Source organism: Bubalus kerabau, chromosome 19 (assembly GCF_029407905.1).
Source record: "Bubalus kerabau isolate K-KA32 ecotype Philippines breed swamp buffalo chromosome 19, PCC_UOA_SB_1v2, whole genome shotgun sequence".
NCBI classification, from domain to species: Eukaryota; Metazoa; Chordata; class Mammalia; order Artiodactyla; family Bovidae; genus Bubalus; species Bubalus kerabau.
The window spans coordinates 7,098,906-7,118,425 of NC_073642.1; the positions used below are offsets into that span (position 1 = coordinate 7,098,906).

The 19,520-nt window shown below is 46.8% G+C and overlaps 1 protein-coding gene across 1 annotated transcript in view; it reads left to right on the forward strand.

Annotated features, from left to right (window-relative positions):
• Nucleotides 1–19,520, forward strand: part of ADAMTS17 (ADAM metallopeptidase with thrombospondin type 1 motif 17) — a 394,605-nt gene that overhangs the window by 45,310 nt on the left and 329,775 nt on the right. Inside the window, exon 4 of the mRNA XM_055555537.1 lies at nucleotides 18,714–18,886. Within this exon, the coding sequence (XP_055411512.1) occupies nucleotides 18,714–18,886 (173 nt within the window). The remainder of the gene's footprint in view (nucleotides 1–18,713; nucleotides 18,887–19,520) is intronic.

Genomic DNA, 19,520 nt, shown 5'->3' on the forward strand with positions numbered 1-19,520 from the left:
GAACCGTGTGAACTTCCAGATGTTCAAGCTGGATTTAAAAAAGGCAAAGGAACCAGAGATCAAATTGCCAACATCCGCTGGATCATGGAAAAAGGAAGAGAGTTCCAGAAAAACATCTATTTCTGCTTTATTGACTATGCCAAAGCCTTTGACTATGTAGATCACAATGAAGTCTTATTTGGCCATAAAAAAAGATGAAGTACTGATACATGCTAGATGGATGAACCTTGAGAATATGTTCATAAGTGAAATACACTAGACACAAAAGACCACATATTAATGATTCTATTTATATGAAATATTAAGAATAGGTAAACCTGTGGAGACAGAAAGTAATTAGTGATTTCCTAGGGTGGCAGTGGTAGAGGGCAGAGGGAAATGGGAAGTGGTTGCTAATGGGTATGAAGTTTCATTTTGGGTAATAAAAATGGTCTATTACTGTCATGATGATTGTGCAACTCTGAGGCTATACTAAAAGCTATTATATACTTAAAGTGGGTGAATTGTATATGAATCATATCTCAATAAAACTGTTGTAAAAAGTAAGGAAAGATGTAAACTATAAAGTACTTTATTAATATTCTGTACCTCAAATTTAAGAAATATTTACAAATCAGAAAAATGGAAAAGGATCTGGAAGAAAAAAGGGATGCTAAATTCTTCTCTGTACAAAGGGGAAGACAAAGTTCTACTATGTTCTTGACACCAAAAGAATGTTTCATAAGATTGTAAAGATAGCTTATTGTAGAATTGCCTTCTCAGTACTAGAGATGACAAACTCAGGAAAATATAGCTCACATGGTAATTAAGAGAAAATGGAACTAAAAACATGACAGAGGATAAAAAATTATCATTTTTGTAATAAAGGCGTTAAAACCATCTATTCAGTGGCAAAGACTCAGAAATGACATGAAAAAGATGGTAAAAGCATGGGTAAAGATTTAAACATCAAATACAATTAAAAGGTAATAAAATCAAGAACATATTTATCATAGTAGTGTATGTGTGTGTGCACATAGTCGCTCATTCCTGTCCGACTCTTAACCCATGGAATGTAGCCAGCCAGGCTCCTCTATCCCTGAGATTTTCCAGGCAAGATCACTGGAGTGGATTGCCATTTCCTTCTTCAGGGGATCTTCCTGACCCAGGGACTGAACTCATATCTCCTGCATTGGCAGGTGGATTCTTTACCACTAATGCCACGTGGGAAGATCTGCTGGAGAAGGGATAGGCTACCCACTCCAGTATTCTTCGGCTTCCCCTATGGACCCTATGGACCAGCTGGTAAAGAATCTGCCTGCAATGTGGGCAACCTGTGTTGGGAAGATCCCCTGGAGAAGGGAAAGTTACCCAGTCCAGTATTCTGACCTGGAGAATCCCATGGTCTGGATAGTCAGTGGGGTCGCAGAGTCGGACACGACTGAGCGACTTTCACATGGTGCCACCTGGGAAGCCTACCATAGTAGTTTTGATTTGATTTGTTCAGTCACTAAGTTGTGTCCAACTCTTTGTGACCCCATGGACTGATGCACGCCAGTATTCCCTGTCCATCACTATCTCCTGAAGTTGGCTCACACTCATGTCCATTTCTTCGATGATGCCATCCATCCATCTCATCCTCCACTGCCCCCTTCTCCTCCTACCCTCAATCTTTCCCAGCATCAGGGTCTTTTCCAGTGAGTCAGCTCTTCACATCAGGTGGCCAAGTATTGGAGATTCAACTTCAGCATCAGTCCTTCCAATGAATATTCAGGGTTGATTTCCTTTAGGATGGACTGGTTGGATCTCCTTCCTGTCCGAGACTCTCAAAAGTATTCTCCAACACCACAGTTCAAAAGCAGCAATTCTTCAGCACTCAGCCTTCTTTATGGTCCAACTCTCACATCCATACGTGACTACTGGAAAAACCGTAGCTTTGACTAGACAGATCTCTGTTGGCAAAGTGATGTTTCTGCTTTTTAATGCACTGTCTAGGTTTGTCATACCTCCCAAGGAGCAAGCGTCTTTTAATTGTATGGCTGCAGTAACCATATGCAGTGATTTTGGAGCCCAAGAAAATACAGTCTATAACTGCTTGCATTTTCTTTTCCCCCATCTATTTGCAAGGAAGTGATGGGACCAGATGCCATGATCTTCGTTTTTTGAATGTTGAGTTTTAAGCCAGGCTTTTCACTCTCCTCTTTCAGTTTCATCAAGAGGCTCTTTAGTTCTTCGTTTCTTTCTGCCATTAAGGCAGTGTCATCTGCATATCTGAGATTATTGATATTTCTCCTGGCAATCTTGATTCCAGCTTGTGATTCATTCAGCCCAGTATTTTGCATGATGTACTCTGCATACAAGTTAAATAAGCAGAGTGACAGTATCCAGCCTTGATATACTGCTTTTCCAGTTTTGAACCAGTCTGTTGTTTCATGTCTGGTTTTAACTGTTGCTTCTTGACCTGCATACAGATTTCTCAGGAAGCAGATAAGGTTGTCTGGTACTCGCATCTCTTTAAGAATTTTCCACATTTTTTGTGATCCACACAGTCAAAGGCTTTATCATTGTCAATGAAGCAGAAGTAGATGTTTTTCTGCAATTCTCTTGCTTTTTCTTTGATTCAACAGATATTTGGAAATCATGTTAGTACAAAAGTCCAATATTCTTTCATTTACTCTCTCACTTACTTTAAAACTATTTACAAAGCACCTACTATGTGGTAGGCAGTAGGTATGGAACAATGCATAAACTGCAATGATTCCTATTCTTATTGAGCTTCCTACAGAGTAGAAGAGGCTGTTATTAAACACAGAACAATTAAATAATTTCAAATTGCAGTAAGTGCTCCAAGGAAAAGAAAAATGTGGCCTGGTGACTTAAGTAAAGTGCCTTTCTGGGCAGGTTCTTTGACCCTGAAGTATCCTTGGCATTTGGGAAGGCAGTTCTTTGGAAAAGAGTCATAGTCTGATTACTGTCAGTCAGTCAGTTCAGTCGTTCAGTCGTGTCTGACTCTTTGCGACCCCATGAACCACAGCATGCCAGGCCTCCCTGTCCATTACCAGCTCCTAGAGTCCACCCAAACCCAAGTCCGTTGAGTCAGTGATGCCACCCAACCATCTCATCCTCTGTCATCCCCTTCTCCTCCTGTCCTCAATCTTTCCCAGCATCATGGTCTTTTCACGTGAGTCAATTCTTCACATCAGGTGGCAAAAGTATTGGAGTTTCAGCTTCAACATCAGTCCTACCAATGAACACCCAGGACTGTTCTCCTTTAGGATGGACTGGTTGGATCTCCTCACAGTCCAAGGAATCTCAAGAGTCTTCTCCAACACTACAATTCAAAAGCATCAATTCTTTGGTGCTCAGCTTTCTTTATAGTCCAACTGTCACATCCATACATGACCACTGGAAAAACCATAGCCTTGACTAGACGGACCTTTGTTGGCAAAGCAATGTCTCTCCTTTTTAATATGTCTAGGTTGGTCATAACCTTCCTTTCAAGGAGTAAGTGTCTTTTAATTTCATGGCTGCAGTCACCATCTACGGTGATTTTGGAGCCCAGAAAAATAAAGTCTGACACTGTTTCCACTGTTTCCCCGTCTATTTCCCATGAAGTGATGGGACTGGATGCCATGATCTTAGTTTTCTGAATGTTGAGCTTTAAGCAAACTTTTTCACTCTCCACTTTCATTTTCATCAAGAGGCTCTTTAATTCTTCTTCACTTTCTGCCATAAGGGTGGTGTCATCTGCATATCTGAGGTTATTGATATTTCTCCTGGCAATCTTGATTCCAGCTTGTGCTTCCTCCAGCCCAGCATTTTCCATGATGTACTCTGTGTATAAGTTAAATAAGCAGGGTGACAATATACAGCCTTGACGTACTCCTTTTCCTATTTGGAAGCAGTCTGTTGTTCCATGTCCAGTTCTAACTGTTCCTTCCTGACCTGCATACAGGTTTCTCAAGAGGCAGGTCAGGTGGTCTGGTATTCCCATCTCTTTCAGAATTTTCCACAGTTTATTGTGATCCACACAGTCAAAGGCTTTGGCATAGTCAATAAAGTAGAAATAGATGTTTTTCTGGAACACTCTTGCTTTTTCCATGATCCAGCGGATGTTGGCAATTTGATCTCTGGTTCCTCTGCCTTTTCTAAAACCAGTTTGAACATGTGGAAGTTCACGGTTCACGTATTGCTGAAGCCTGGCTTGAAGCATTTTAAGCATCACTTTACTAGTGTGTGAGATGAGTGCAATTGTGTGGTAGTTTGAGCTTTCTTTGGCATTGCCTTTCTTTGGGATTGGAATGAAAACTGACCTTTTCCAGTCCTTTGGCCACTGCTGAGTTTTCCAAATTTGCTGGCATGTTGAGTGGTCTGATCACTGGGTCTAGGCCAAAAATGGAAGACTTGACTTGTTTTCACACCTCTAGGTCTGCTGATGGGTTATTTGAGCTCTCTCTCCATGAGTAGGGTACATCTAGGGCTTCTGTGAGAGTCAAGGGGCCTTTGGAGGAGTGAAGGATATCTGATTATTAGCTGCTTTGGAAATATGTGATCATTGTTTTTGGAAGAACCACTGACATCCAAGACAGAACCAGAAATTTGTTTTCCCTAAGCTTCTAAAAAGAAGACAAAGGGGTTTTTGATCCTTTTGTTCGTTGTTTATGGGCTTCATCCTGTCGTTCATTAATACATTCAAAAATAGTGTACCAGGTACCCTGCTCACCATGGGATAAACAGGTGGAAAGGGTAGTCCCCACCTTAAAGCCCACATCCCTGGGGACATGTCCAGGCCACCTGAGGCCTGTGCTGTGCATTATCAGGGGAGGGAGAGGGAGGAAGAAGCCTCTACCTATATTTTAGTTTTGTGTTAAAGCACGGAAGTAGAGTTCCTGGTCCGGAGAGTGGCCTGCCCTCCTCGCACAGGTGGAGAAATATCTGGGCTGTCTAAAGTTTCTTGTACTTCTTTGTCAAAGATGAAAGACCATCTGTCAAAAGAAATAATACCCAGGATCCCTGTGGAGGATTCCAGGTGCAGAAGACAAGTCTATTTCTTTTTAGGCTTTGGTCCGTCCTGTCTTGTTCTGACTGAAGTATGAGCATGTTAATTATTCTTCCCCCAAGCTGTGTGTTTGGGGGATGTCCTTTTTTTTTTCTCTTCCATCCATTTGGAGGATAAAGCCATTGAGCTCTAGTAGGCTAGTGTCATCTTTCAGCAACAGACTTAACTGGAAAGTGGTGGGAAAAGCATGATAACTGCAAAGCATTTGCATTTGTTTTCTTGAATTTGCCAAATGTATCTCGATGGACCTCTGAGATGATTTTCCTTTCTGGGACTCACATGTTGTCCTGACTGTCCTGACCGTGTAAATATATGCACTCCAATTCATGTGAAAGTGACCTGCGCAGTCCATAGTGCTTAAGGCAGGAAAGAAGATGGTCATCTGTTAATGGGCTGAAATGTGTCCCCCCAAATCTTTATATTGAAGTCCTAACCCCTGACCAACAAAGGTCCATCTAGTCTAAGCTGTGGTTTTTCCAGTGGTCATATATGGATGTGAGAGTTGCACTATAAAGAAGGCTGAGCGCCGAAGAGTTGATGCTTTTGAACTGTGGTGTTGGAGAAGACTCTTGAGAGTCCCTTGGACTGCAAGGAGATTCAACCAGTCCATCTTAAAGGAAATCAGTCCTGAATGTTCATAGGAAGGACTGATGTTGGAGCTGAAACTCCAATACTTGGGCCACCTGATGCAAAGAACAGACTCATTTGAAAAGGCCCTGATGCTGAGATAGATTGAAGGCAGGAGGAGAAGGGGATGACAGAGGATGAGATGGTTGGATGGCATCACCAACTCAATGGACATGAGTTTGAGTAAGCTTCAGGAGTTGGTGATGGACAGGGAGGCCTGGTGTGCTGTGGTCCGTGAGGGTGCCAAGAGTCGGACACGACTGAGTGACTGAACTGAACAGAACTGAACCCCTGGCACCTCAGACTATGACTGTGTCTGGAAATAGGGCCTTTAAGGAAGTGACTGAGTTAGATGGGGTCATTAGAGAGTGCTTATAAGAAGAGGAAACTTGGACTTAGATGGATACAGAGGGAAGACCTGTGAAAATGAAGGGATAAGATGGCCATCTGCAAATCAGGAAGAGAGGCCTCAGAAGAAACCAGCCCTGCTGACCCCTCAGTCTTGGCTTCTAGTCTCTAAAACTGTGAAGATAACTGTCTGTAGTTTAAGCCACCCAGTCTGTGTCACTGTGTCACGGCAGTCCTAGCTGACTAATACAGTATCTTTTATGAGAACATTTAATATTTAATAGAGGTTGAGACAAGGTTTTGGACTTATGTGAATTGCAGCCATCTGCCTTACCTTCTGGGACCTTGGCAACAGCCAGCTTGAAGCATTCTTACTGCAGTAGGCCCAGCGTCTCTTCTGAGATGGTGCGACCTTGTGTTTGCCTTGCTGCTTTTTTCTGTTTGTGAACCTCTGTCATTTTCTGATAAAATGAATGTGCTTTTCTTCCTCCTCTCCGTCCAGTTGGAAGCCCGCTTTCCCTAGAAGTGTGGGTTGTTTCCTTGATGATTCTTTTCATCTATGTGGGGTTTATAGGACTGTTGAGGTTCTGTATGCTTCTCTCCCTCCCTTGAGCAGAGCACCCAGCGTGGAGCCAGCCACGGATTCACACGGGCCAAGATTAGAAGGATAAGCAAGAGTTAATCTTGCTTAACTGGTGCAAGGCTATGGTGTGACGAGTGGCTGTGGAGCAGTCGCGCCTTTCCTCGGTTGGCATGAGGCGGGCATGTTGGAAGCCTTGTTCTTGTGGGTGCGGCCTGTGACTGGACAGTAGGGAGGCAGAAACCGAGTGGAGATGGCTCTCCTCCGTCGGCCGGGTTTTCCTCATTGGATGTGTGAGTTTTTTCCACCTCAAGGAAAGCTTCCCTCAATTCTAGTACTTTCAGGCAGTATCCTTGTTTCTCTCTTCCTCTAAAGTCTGCAGTTTCCTTCTCTCACTTTTCCCTGGCTTCAGCCCCCCGGTCCTCTGTCAGGAGTGCCCCTGTAAGGCCCCCGGGGTCCCCGCCTGGCCCTTCCCCTGGATGCTGTTCCCTCTGCTCCTGTGACTGCGTGCCCTGTTTTCCTGGCATTGCCCCTCTGCTGCTGGTGTCATCTCTTCTACCCAGTCATGCAGTTTTGAGGTCCTGGGAGGATTGGTCTGGGATTGTTGATTCCTGAATGCCTGTCTCTGATCTCACCTTTGCCTTTGAGCGCCAAGTCTGCACACTCCACATTCAACTTGACCTCTGCACTTGAGTGCTTTAAAAGCACCTGAAACTTAACAGGGCCAAAACTTGCAGTGCTTTTTTCTCCCACATCTGGCCCTGTTAGAGGGGTCCCTTATTCAATGATTAGCACAACCATACAAACCAGGGGTTATTTTTGATAACTGTCTTAACCTGGTACTTTGATATCCCCAGTATTCTTGACCTCACCTTCGAAGTATTGGGTTGGCCAGAAAATTTGTTGAGACTTTTCCATAACATCTTATGCAAAAAAACTGAATGAACTTTTTGGCCAACCCATACCTCTTTGAATCTATCTGCCCCACCTTGTCCAGCTGTGGTCCTTGTTTACCTGTGCTCCTGTAGCGATCATCCAACTGGTGTCCAGCTTCCATGTTCCCCTGGAATCTGTTCTACACACAACAGCCAGAGTGACACATTGGAAACCTGAGCCCTGATGACTTCCCACTGTTCCAGGGATAAGGAAGAAAACCCCGAGCATATTGCATGTGACTCTCCAAGTATGCCTCTGTCTTGTCGCTCAGCCTCTTTGCCAGCCACATTCTCTCTTGCTCTGGGATCCCAGTGGTTTCTGGAACATGCTGTGCTTTCTTCTGTCCCCAGGGCCTGTGCACCTGCTGTTCCCATTGCCTGGACTGCTCGCATCTCCTCTCTTCTCACCCACCCTGATTAACTCTTGCTTATCCTTCTAATCTTGGCCCGGGTGTCACTTCCTGATGGAACCCAATCTAAATTGGAACCCCCTCCTTTTATCTTTTCATAGCATTGTTCTTTCTTTGCAAACATTTGTTGTATTTATGATTTTTATATATGCATCTGTTCTTGTAGTTAATGTTTATTCCTTCTGGTGATCACTTACATTGCCTTGCACAGTAGGTTCACAATTCAATATTTACTGACTGAATGAGCCTCACCCACAGACAGTGGTGCCTGGCTACTTGGTGCCCACGTGGCTCTAATCATGAGTGGAAAGGTCTGGCAGGGCCAGTTCAGCTTTCTTACCCCAGCCTGCTGCCTCCCAGGGTGGGGGTGGGGGTGGGGGACACCTCCCGCCTAGTGAAGGGACTGATTTTGAACTCCAAGGTTGATCAGTCCTTCATTCAAGATCTTAACCACAAAAAAATCTTTATTTTCCACCTTTCTTTATAAGGAATTTACATGAAAAAATATGCCTTTTATAAAAATGACTTGGCCTTGGGTAAAGTTATTTAAAGAATTCATACTTGGAGCGCAAAACTTATTTTTTTCCTTATTCAAAAAAAAAAATAGAGAAGGCCATTATTTTTCAAGGATGTTGGATTTATGCAACTGCCAAAAGTTCACCTGGCTGGGAGCTCATCTTCAGCTGTGGACCTATCATTCCAGATTTTTTGCTGTTTTGTTATTTTTTTTTAAATAAGAAGACCGTTTGTTGAAGGAAAAAAAGTGATTAGAAAATAATTTTTTTGGATCTGACAGTTTTCTTGGGAAGCATGTTGTTTGTAAGTCTGTGTGTGTGTGAACTTAAAAACTAGACTAGCTGTTCATGTTTCCTCCTCCAGTGCTTTCCCCGCGTTGACTGAATCTGCAAGGTGCTGTCGCCAGGTCTTTGGATGCGGCCGTGATAGGTTGTTGAGAAATCTTGGCACACAGTGATGCTTGCATTTCCTTCATGGGGCACCACTGACTGGTTTTTGTTAAAGACGGTTCAGGGTGAAGGGCAGCATTCCGTCCATGGCAGTGCTCTGCCGTGTGAAAGTGCACATCCTTACTATTTCCATGGACCCGGGAGAAGTCCTCGAAGCTTGAATGAAGTGCAGGAAGTAGTTTAAGGACTGACAGCCACGTTGGTGTCCCTGTGGACGTACCTCTGAAGGAGATGAGGAAGCTGGGCTGGGAGCTCCCCGGGAGCTAGAGGCTGGAGCTGCAGCTGCCCACCACTGCTGGAACAGTTGTTACTCTGTGCTGAAACACAGGGGCCCCTTCTCCGTATCTCCTACCTTCCTGTCTCCCTCCAGCACGCCCAGCCGGCACGGGAGTCCAGGAAGTAGTTTGCAGGTCCTCTACAATTGATGATGGTGACGTTGCATAACTCTGAGAATATACTAAAACCATTGAACTGTGCATATTCAACAGTTAAATTGTATCATATATAAATGATATCAATAAAATTTGGACCATAAAGAAGGCTGAGTGCTGAAGAATTGATGTTTTTGAATTGTGGTGCTAGAGAAGACTCTTGCGAGTCCTTTGAACTGCAAGGAAATCAAACCAGCCAATTCTAAAGGAAATCAACCCTGAATGTTCATTGGAAGGACTGATGCTGAAGCTGAAGCTCCAGTACTTTGGCCACCTCATGAAAAGAGCTGACTCATTGGAAAAGACCTTGATGCTAGGGAATATTGAGGGCAAGAGGAGAAGGGGACGACAGAGGATGAGATGGTAGCATAGCATCACTGACTCAATGGACATGAGTTTGAGCAAACTCCAGGAGACAGTGAAGGACAGGGAAGCCTGGCGTGCTGTAGTCCATGGGGTCGTGAAGAGTAAGACACAACTAAGCAACTGAATAACCACCACCACCACCACCCCAGAGTGGAATGCAAAAGAGAGCGCTAGGAGAAAAAGGACAAATAACTGGTGCATGGGAAATGGATACCTTTCTGTTAAGTGGAACCTTCGTGGGCATCAAGATCAGGCCCAGGTGAATTTTCAGAGTTTCCAATTCCCATCTTGAAGGTATTTTTTATTATATCTCATACATGCTTATTTTGAAAAAATTAAAGACAAACGACAATGGGCTCTTGTACATGCAGTTTAAACTACACATCTTACTAATTTAGTTGCTGTGGCAGCGGTGGCTTTGGTGCCCTGAAAATGGGTTTGTGTGGCCGTGGCAGGGATGTCTCTCTGTACACAGGATCCCGCTTGGGGCAAGAGTCGGTCTCTTCCCCCAGGAGAAGGACTCACACTGTCTGTTTTCCATCTTAATAAGAAACATTTGATTTCCATTCTTTTATGGAAATCTCTTCTAATGAAACATCATTAATTTTTCATGGTTTAAATGGCCGATTTCATGTACAGTCATGTTTTGTGTTCTGTCACATTTGTGATGATTAAAATATTCCACCCTCTGGAATGTTGGGAGGTTACATTGGGATATTGAGCAGGAGTTAAAAGCCACTTCTCTTGAAACTGTTATTTTTGTACAATTCTAATTTGTTGTTGCATGATTAAGGATGTCCTTAGGGAAATTATTTTATGCTCCTGCCTAGTAAGAAATATTGAAGACAACAAGTTGATTGGTGAGTATCTAAACTAGAGATCCTGGTCAGACCCTGTAGGGTGTATACGAGCATCCACTATTTGTTTTGGGTCACTCACACAAAGTTTAAAAACTAGCATTTAGACCCTAGTAGTTAACAGCAGTAATAGTGATGTAATGATAAGGATAGAAATAAAACTAGCAGCATATTTGAGTGCACTTATATACCTGAACCAGTCAATCCGAAAGAAAATCAACCTTGAATACTTATTGGAAGGACTGATGCTGAAGCTGAAGCTCCAATACTTTGGCCACCTGATAAGAAGAGCTGACTCATTGGAAAAGACCCTGATGCTGGGAAAGATCGAAGGCAAAAGAAGAGGGCAGCAGAGGATGAGATGGTTGGATGGCATCACCGATTCAATGAACATGAACTTGGGCAAACTCCAGGAGATAGTGAAGGACAGGGAGGCCTGGCGTGCTGCAGTCCATGGGGTCACAAAAAGCTGGACATGACTTAGTGACTGAACAACAGTAACAGTTATACACCTGGTCCTGTGTTACACCTGACTCACATCCATCCTAAGAGAGTGGAGTAATTATCCCCTAGTTTTAGAGATGAGGAAGCTTGCCTCCGGCCCCCACAACACAGGCATACTCTACTCAGCTCCATCGGGTGCCATAGCTGGGCTCCTCACAGTAAGCGTTGCCCCCGCCTTCTGTGAAGAAGTGAAGGATAGGGAAGCCTGGTGTGCTGCGGTCCACGGGTCACAAACATTCGGACATGACTGAGCCACTGAACAACTGCCCCCTTAAGTGATGGTCGTGCTGTATGTGAATTTAATTTCAGGACATTTAGGTTAAGTTTGTTGAAAATCTTGCTATTAATTAGGAATTCAAAGAGTTAAAAAAATCACTCAACCAAGTATAATTCTCAAATGTTTCTGCTATGCACTAGGCCATGCTTGGCAATTTGGAAGGTCCAGAGGGTGATATTTGGGTCCTTAAGCTCACAGTCTAGCCCAGAAGCTAAGTATAGACCCACGTTAGACTACAGCATGGATGGGAGTTTGGAGTTTGCAGGATTCCTGGGGAGCAGGGGGCTCGGGGAGGAGGGGGCACTCCAAGAGCCTCAGGGTCTCTGCTCAGGTCCTCCCCCTGCAGTGGGCTACAGGGGGTCTCCCGGCAAGCGGGGTAGACCCCAGAGCTCCAGCCTCCTGTTCAGCCTGGTCTGAGAGGTTTCACTGTTCTCAGGGTTACTTCTGTTGTCCAGTTTTGAGTTCGTTTCTGATGTGGCTGGTACAGAAAAGAAGGCTCCCTCCCCATGTCCTGCACGGCAGCCTGGCCTGCCCCGGCAGGGAGGTTAGTGTGGCGCCTTGGTGAGCCTGACACTGAGCGAGCCCGGGGCCCTGCCTGCTGGGCTGACCCCTGATTCCGGAAGCCCGTGCCCTCCCTCTTCTTTCTAGCTCCAACCGCCGGTCATCCCCCTTCTTGGCTCTGCCGCCTGTTTTGTTGGCTGCAGGCCCATGGCAGCTCCTCTGGGTGCTCCCACTGCCCCTGGGACCGAGGGATCCCCGAGGCCACCCACTTGGAACGTGTAGGAGAATTTCTTTGGGATTCCCTCTGATGAGTGCTGTAGTTTTTGGTCCTCCACTCCTATAGAAGGTTCCTGAGAGAGACAGCTAAACTAAATTCATGATCACGTTTGTCATAAAATGTGGGGAACACTGGCTAGTGCAGTGGCCTCTAGATGAAGTCTGACTTGTTATTTTTATTTTAGAAGTTGGTGTTAGGAAAATACTGTCTTTCCCTGAGGAATGGTGTTCCTCCCGTTGGAGGGCTGTGTAAAACTGATCATCTGGCATGTTTACCTTAAACTTTTAATTTTTCTCCTGATTTCAGGAAACTCAGAACCCAATTCAAGGGCAGAGTGGACAGTGGTTATTCTGCGAGGCTGGACTCCCAGTCAGTGGGGTTAGTGGCCTCCAGGAGCAAGATGCTGGACGCATTTCTGGGGGTCTCCATTTGCTTGTCTTGTCTGGAGGTCAGGTTGACAACAGTCTGCAGGGTGGAGTGAGCTCAGCCTGGAGGCTCTGGTGGGACCTCAGCTGCAACTTCGGGAGCCACGTCCTCAGAGCGCTGGCTTCACAGGTGTGACTTCACCTGTCCCCAGCACGCACGTGGGCCCGTGCACTTCATCTAGAGAGCCTTCAGAAGCAATGAGTGCTCCCTAGGAACAACTTTCCAGAGCGCGTCCTCAGGCAGCCCAGGGACTGTTTGTTTCCAAAAGAATAAGGTGTGAAAATGAGGGTTCTAAAAAGTGATTCCCTGGGGGAAACCTTGTCTAAAAACTAGAACCTGCTATATACAAATTATGGGTTGGGAGGACAGTGTTGGCACTTCAGAAGGTTTCTCTGCAGGTCAGGTGTGTCTCTGGGTCTGTATCCCATCGCCCCTCCTGACCATAGCCTTGGCAGTATGCATTCTCCTGCCAGATGCTCTTTGGGGCTTCCTGGGGCTGTCTCGCTTCCTCCTCAGCAGTGTTCAGAGGGAGCACTAGATGAGCTGCGTGGGTCACACGGCCAGCTGGGACACCCCGGCTGAAGCTTCCAGGCCCACCCTCCTCGTTTGTCTCTATGAGGAACAGCAGTGGTCTGTCATCAGTAGAGCTAAGCTTTATTGAGCACGTACTGTGAGCCAGGCGCTCAGCTCAGGGATTGCACCTGGATCTCCTTTAAGCCTGATCGCAGCCCACTGAGAGGAGCTGTTGTCCGTCTGCCTCGTAGATAAGTTATCTGAGGCTAGCAGGGGGCACACGATTTACCCCAGATCAGACAGAACAATGGGGACCCTCATTTGCATCCAAGCATTCTGTCTCTAAAACTCTGTCCTTGGCCACTAGGTGACCTGGCTGTCACCAGTCATAATTGCCATTGCAATTAGGGTGCCATTTATTTCAATAAATTCTTCAGAATCACAACATCCCAGAGAATGAACTAAATGCTCCTTAAGCATCTCAGTCACTGTGCAGGCCTGTGCGGTGGGGGTGATCATTCCGATTTTGAAGACAGTCACGTAGACTTGGCGAGGTTCTGAGCCTTGCCCAGAGTCCCACAAGTAGCTCGTGGTTGAGCTCGGTGCACGCTCTGGTCTGCCCCAAACTGCATCCCTGTTTTGAATCCTGTCGTTGCTTGCTACTCATCTGTAGGCCTCCATGGCCCCCAGGGTGAAGAGCTCCTGCACCCTGTGCTCACTCTGGGCACCAGGGCCTGTCCTGCCAGTGGGGACCCCTCTCCCAGCCCCAGAGGAGACCCCTCTCCCCAGGGCTTACGAAGGTCTCAGGGGCTTGGGCGCAGATCCCCGAGCCGTGCCTCCAGACGAGAACGAGGTGGCCGTCCTCTGGCCTCAGGTGAATTCTGGGCAACACATCACAGAGCTGCAAGGGCTTCTGATGGGACTGTTCTCGTCCTGCCCACGAGAGAGCTGGAGAAAACCCATGGTCAGGGCAGCTAAAGGAACACGTGGCTCTGGACTCTTCCCCAGTGCTGAGGGTTCTGGTTGTCCACTGAGCTAGTGTACCCAGGTGGGGACGTTCTTGTATCTGGACCTTGAGTGCTGCGTGTGGGAAATGTTTATGTTTCTGGCTTGAACGCCAAGTTCAGGTTAAGCGTGCATGTTCTCATTGACTCTGTGAGCGTGTTGGATGCCTTCCACCCGGTTCCTGGGGGAGAGGCTCGTCTTTGTCTTCCCAGTGTCCTCGGGTAGCTGCCTCCATCTCTTCCACAGTGCCTGTTTTCCTTCTGATTTGCTTCCGCAGCTGGCAGGGCTCCTTTGGCATGAGGATAACCTGAAGTCTTCCCTGGAGATGATGTTATAGAATCAGACCTGCAAGGATCCTCCTTGCAGGACATAGAGTAATTTCAGGGCTGACTTCCACTGTTTGAATTCTTACATGAAGTATTTTATAGTTTATGCATTGGTTTTCCCTTGTGAATACCTAAATTCTCTGCTGTTGTTAAACTAAAATAGTATCTATTCTATATAGAGCTTGACAATTTATAACTGAGCTTATTTTTTCCTTTACCAAGAGCAAAACTAATAACTACAGTAAATTATATACTCGCACAGCATTTTGAACACTCCCCAAACTCATAGAATGATTTGAATATGCTAATTGTACAGTGTTTAGAATGACTTTGGTTTCTTCCTTGTCTTCTTCTCTCCTGCATCTTGTCCCAAACAAGGTTCATGGTAACTTGCATAAACACACACAGTTTTCTTCTTTAATGGATAATTGGGGCAAAGGGAAAATAAACGTAAGAAAAATAATGTGAAGCCCGAGATTGAAAGTCTACCAAGTCAGCACCAAGCCCCAGCGACGTTCTGGCAAAAGACACTGTTGGGGAAGGACTTGGGAGTGATCCCCGGCGTCTGTGACAACAGACCCGGGGCCTCGCAGGCTGCGGTCTGTCCTCATCGGTGGGGTGAGGGACGCCTCCCCCGTTCCCACAGTGGAGGGAGACAGCTGATTACCAAGTGAGCCTGGAGGGCCCCCAGGTGGCTGCCTGCCTGCTTGGCCTCAATTTTGACCTCTCCTGTGAGGTCTAGATTCAGCACCCATGTTATTCTGAAATTGATGTTTTTCTTGTTGCTTTTCAATATGCTTCTCATCTGTGAATATTGGTATTGCTGAGACTTTATTAGGGAATATTGATGCAGTCCATGGAATTAAAGGTAAAAGTAGATTATGGTTCTGTTCTCCCTGTAGGAAAGAAAGAATCATCAGGCGTGATGGCTGTAGAGCTTTGCTGATGGAGGGGTTGCTGGAGCAGGGATTGAGGAGGGCAGTGAGCTGCCTTCTGCTCCTCCTGTTCCCACGTGTAGGGACAGGGAATACAGGTCCTCGCTGGCTGTCTTAGCTGCTGTTCCCCAATCCAGGCTTCTGGATGCTGACTGCTGAGTGTCTTTATGTACTCATTCCACTGCAGAAAAAAGTATTGCCTTTGATGAGGGCTTGCTGTCCTAGACGTCCCTGGAAGAGGTGTTCAGTATGTGGCCCGGACACCACACTGTCCCGTGAAATCTGAAAAATTCTGATTTCCTGAAACCCAGCTGGCTGTGGGAATCTGATTCGAGTCTTGAGGCTCCTCTTCTTATGCTTGGGAAAGGATGGAGCACCAGGGTGTCCGTGAACACCAGTTCACGTCCTTGAACGTGTGGAGGGATCACCAGCCAACCTATCGTGGTTGCCATGTGACAGCCCCAGTTTGCGGTTGTTGGTGAGGGGACACAGCAGGAGCACGCATGCCCCGGGCCGGCCGTGTACTTGCTGCTCTGACTCGAGGGCCTGGTGCGCGTGGAGGCAGAAGCCTGCTCCTCCTGCTCAGGTCCTACAGCAGTCAAGGCCACGCACAGAGTCCTTTCCTGCTGAGTTTTCCGTGGCCTTTCCTGTCCCTGTGTTTTAAGTTCAGATGACACCGAGGAGCCTATTCACACCCAAAGCAGTGCAGGCAGGAGAGTCAAAGCTGTGGGGTGAGGCCTGGGTTCTAGGGCCAAATCCACCCCTGCCCAGTGCTTGACTTCAGCTTTGTTATGTGGGAAATAGGGATTCCAGTCACTCATTGATCCATGCATTCATTCATCCACCCACTCAAGCATGCACTCATTCAGTGAGTGTTTACTTCACAACATGTACTGGGCCCGGGGCTGGGGGTGAAAGGGGCAGAGGGAGTCGTTGTAGTTGCAAACCCTTTAACAACTACAGAGCCCCGACTGTTGTGTTTTACCTGTGACAGTATTCTGGGCAGATGTTAACATGCAACATTACACCCTTTGTGGCACCATTTGTTAGCTCTCCCAGGTCCATCAGGGAGGGAGAGGCAGTTCTTGTTGGTCCTACTTGAAAGACGGATGCCCAGTGCAGTGTTTTTCTGTGTGAAAAGTCCAGGGGTCACCTGCTCCTCTGGTGGGAAGTGCTAGGCTACCTTTCTAGGAAAGCACTCACCACTTAGCTGTTTCAGCCCAGCATCTTCCAGAGAAATATTGCTCATGCGTCCTTTAGACACTGCTAAAAATGCAGCTGTATTCATGCAGGAACCAGAAAACACAGACATGGTGAAAATAAGCAGCCAGTGTGGGGAGTAGCTGCAGAGGAATCCATGAGTTGGGGATGCGGAAAGATGGGTAATAACTCCCAGCTTAGGGAGGAGCCGCGGCACAGTTTGTTTCTTCATCACCTTGGAAAATGTGGGTGTGCTAGTTACAGCAGAGCTCCTATTTGGGTGGCCCTTCACTTCTGCTGCTTTAAAGTGAGGGTGACGTGGCTTATCGCATATTCCAAGATGAATAGGTTGGCCTGATCCAAGCAGTGAGCGCCCGGCAAGCATACTGAGCTCAGAATTTGGAGGTTGCCCGTGGTCTACCTTCCTTGTATTCAGAGGGGCTCCGTGAATGTGAGTGCAGGTCCAGAGCGAGATTGCCAGCCAGGGGCCTCTTTCATTCTGGCTGTGTGCAAAGGCAGTACCATCTGAGACCGTATCTTTTCTCTTAGAATAGACCCTGTCTTCCTAAATTCCACTCCTAAGGCCTGGAAGTCTCCATGGGAGGTGAGCCTGGCTTTGGGGAGGAGGGAACCACCCTGCGGGTTGACAAGACAGTCATACATTTTGTCTTGCATTTCTGTGATAAGTCAGATGACATATTTTGCTCCCCAGGCCCTCTGTTTTATTGCTTATAGTTTAAACGTGACTTCTGGGGTTTTCTCAGACTCAGGGATAATACTTTAAATAAATAAGTACTTGTTCTATTGTATAAATTTGGAAAATACAGAGGAAAAAAAGGAAAATGAAGATCACACATCACCCATGATTCGTATTTTAGTTAAGTTCTTCCTAAAGAAGGTTATTATCTCTGGGCCTGAAGATGCTTGTGTGTTAAATCTTTGCCAACCTGAGATTTAACTATATATAGATTCATATGTGCTTCTCTCTACATCACTAAATAATCTTCACAATTGTGCTTTGCATGACTGCCCACTGTTTTAGCATCATTGGCTTTCTCTGTGGTTGTAGGTTGTTTTTCAGTTTGTCTCACTGCACAGACTGTTTATACACTATGAACCGTATTTCAGGTTTTTTGTGTGCATCTTCGGTTCTAGAATGACTGAGTCACTGTATGAAACCAGTTTGTACACCTATGGGCTGAGTTTATTCTATAGAGGTTGTAGCAGAGCTGGCTTCTGTGTTCAGTTCAGTTGCTCAGTTGTATCTGACTCTTTGTGACTCCATGGACTGCAGCATGCCAGGCCTCCCAGAGTGTACTCAAACTCATGTCCATTGAGTCAGTGATGCCATCCAACCATTTCATCCTCTGTCATCCCCTTCTCCTCCCACCTTCAATCTTTCTCAGAATCAGGGGCTTTTCCAATGAGTCAGTTCTTTGCATCAGGCGACCAAAGTATTGGAGTTTCAGCTTCAACATCAGTCCTTCCAATGAATATTCAGGACTTATTTCCTTTAGGATTGACTGGTTGGATCTCCTAGCAGCCCAAGGGACTCTCAGGAGTCTTCTCCAAAACCACAGTTCAAAAACATCAATCTTCGGTGCTCAGCTTTCTTTATAGTCCAACTCTCACATCCATATATGACTACTGGAAAAATCATAGCTTTGACTAAACGGACCTTTGTTGGCAAAGTAATGTCTCTGTTTTTTAATAAGCTGTCTAGATTGGTCATAACTTTTCCTCCAAGGAGAGAAAGAAAGGCAGTTCCTTAATTTGATAGCTATTATTTTCATTTTTATATGAGCCCACATGGAAGATTTTCATTCCAGTCCCAAAGAAAGGCTTCTGTGTGGGCTGATGTAAAAATGGAAATAATAGCTATCGAATTAAGGAACTGTCTTTCTGTTCACATTCAGATTCTGAAAGTGCATGTTATTGACATCGACCTTTGATGTTGATCAGAGGTGTTTGCACCCACAAATCTGTATGTCAGTCTTCAAGTGGTGGCTTTGAGTGTCCAAATGTTCTGACGTGGGACTCAGTAATAACCCTAGCTGTTTAGCAAAGTAAGGTCTTCTAGGAAATCAACTGATCTGAAGAGTCAGCCGAGGGTTACTCACTGTTTACTAATATCCCTTCCCTGTGGTGAGGAAACAGCAAAGCGCGGCAGGAATGTCTCCGTTGTTTTCTAGAAAAGAAGAAGCCGAGGAAGGGCCGGCCGTCGCGGGATGGGCGGCAGCGGAGGAATGCCATCCAGCTGACCAGCGAACACACGGTGGAGACCCTGGTGGTGGCCGACGCCGACATGGTGCAGTACCACGGGGCTGAGGCGGCCCAGAGGTTCATCCTCACCGTCATGAACATGGTGAGTCTGCTTCCTCCTGGAGAGGGCTCTGCACGTGGCACCGGCTTCTGCTCCTGGGTCGGGGGTGGGCTCACACACAGACTTGCCACCCCTGGGCAGGTGGGGCACAAGGGGCGGGGGGGGGGCACCCTAGGCAGAGGCCTGAGTGCTGAGCGGGGTTGGTGCAGGGTCAGTGCCGGAGTCCGCCCGGGGACGGGAGTCCTCCCGGTGCTGGGAGTCTGCCCGGGGATGAGTGTCCGTCCGGTGTGGGAGTCTGCCCAGGTACCGGAGTCCGCCTGGGAGTGGGGGTCTTCCCGGTGTGGGAGTCCGCCCAGGGATGGGAGTCTGCCCAGTGCGAGTCTGCCTGGGGACGAGAGGCCGCCCGGCGATGGGAGTCCTCTGGTAGTGGGAGTCCGCCTGGTGCCGGGGGTCCGCCTGGTGACGGGAGTCCGCCCTGGAACGGGAGTCCGCCTGGTGCTGGGAGTCTACCCAGTGCGGAAGTCCGCCCGGTGTGGGAGTCCTCTGGTAGTGGGAGTCCACCCGTGCTCCCCACTAGATGCCTCCCAAGACCCTTTCTGTGGGTGAAGGTCCCTCTCAGAGGAGTCAATGCTGAGTAAGTCAGTCCTGCTCTAAGGAACCAACTGTCTAGTACAAA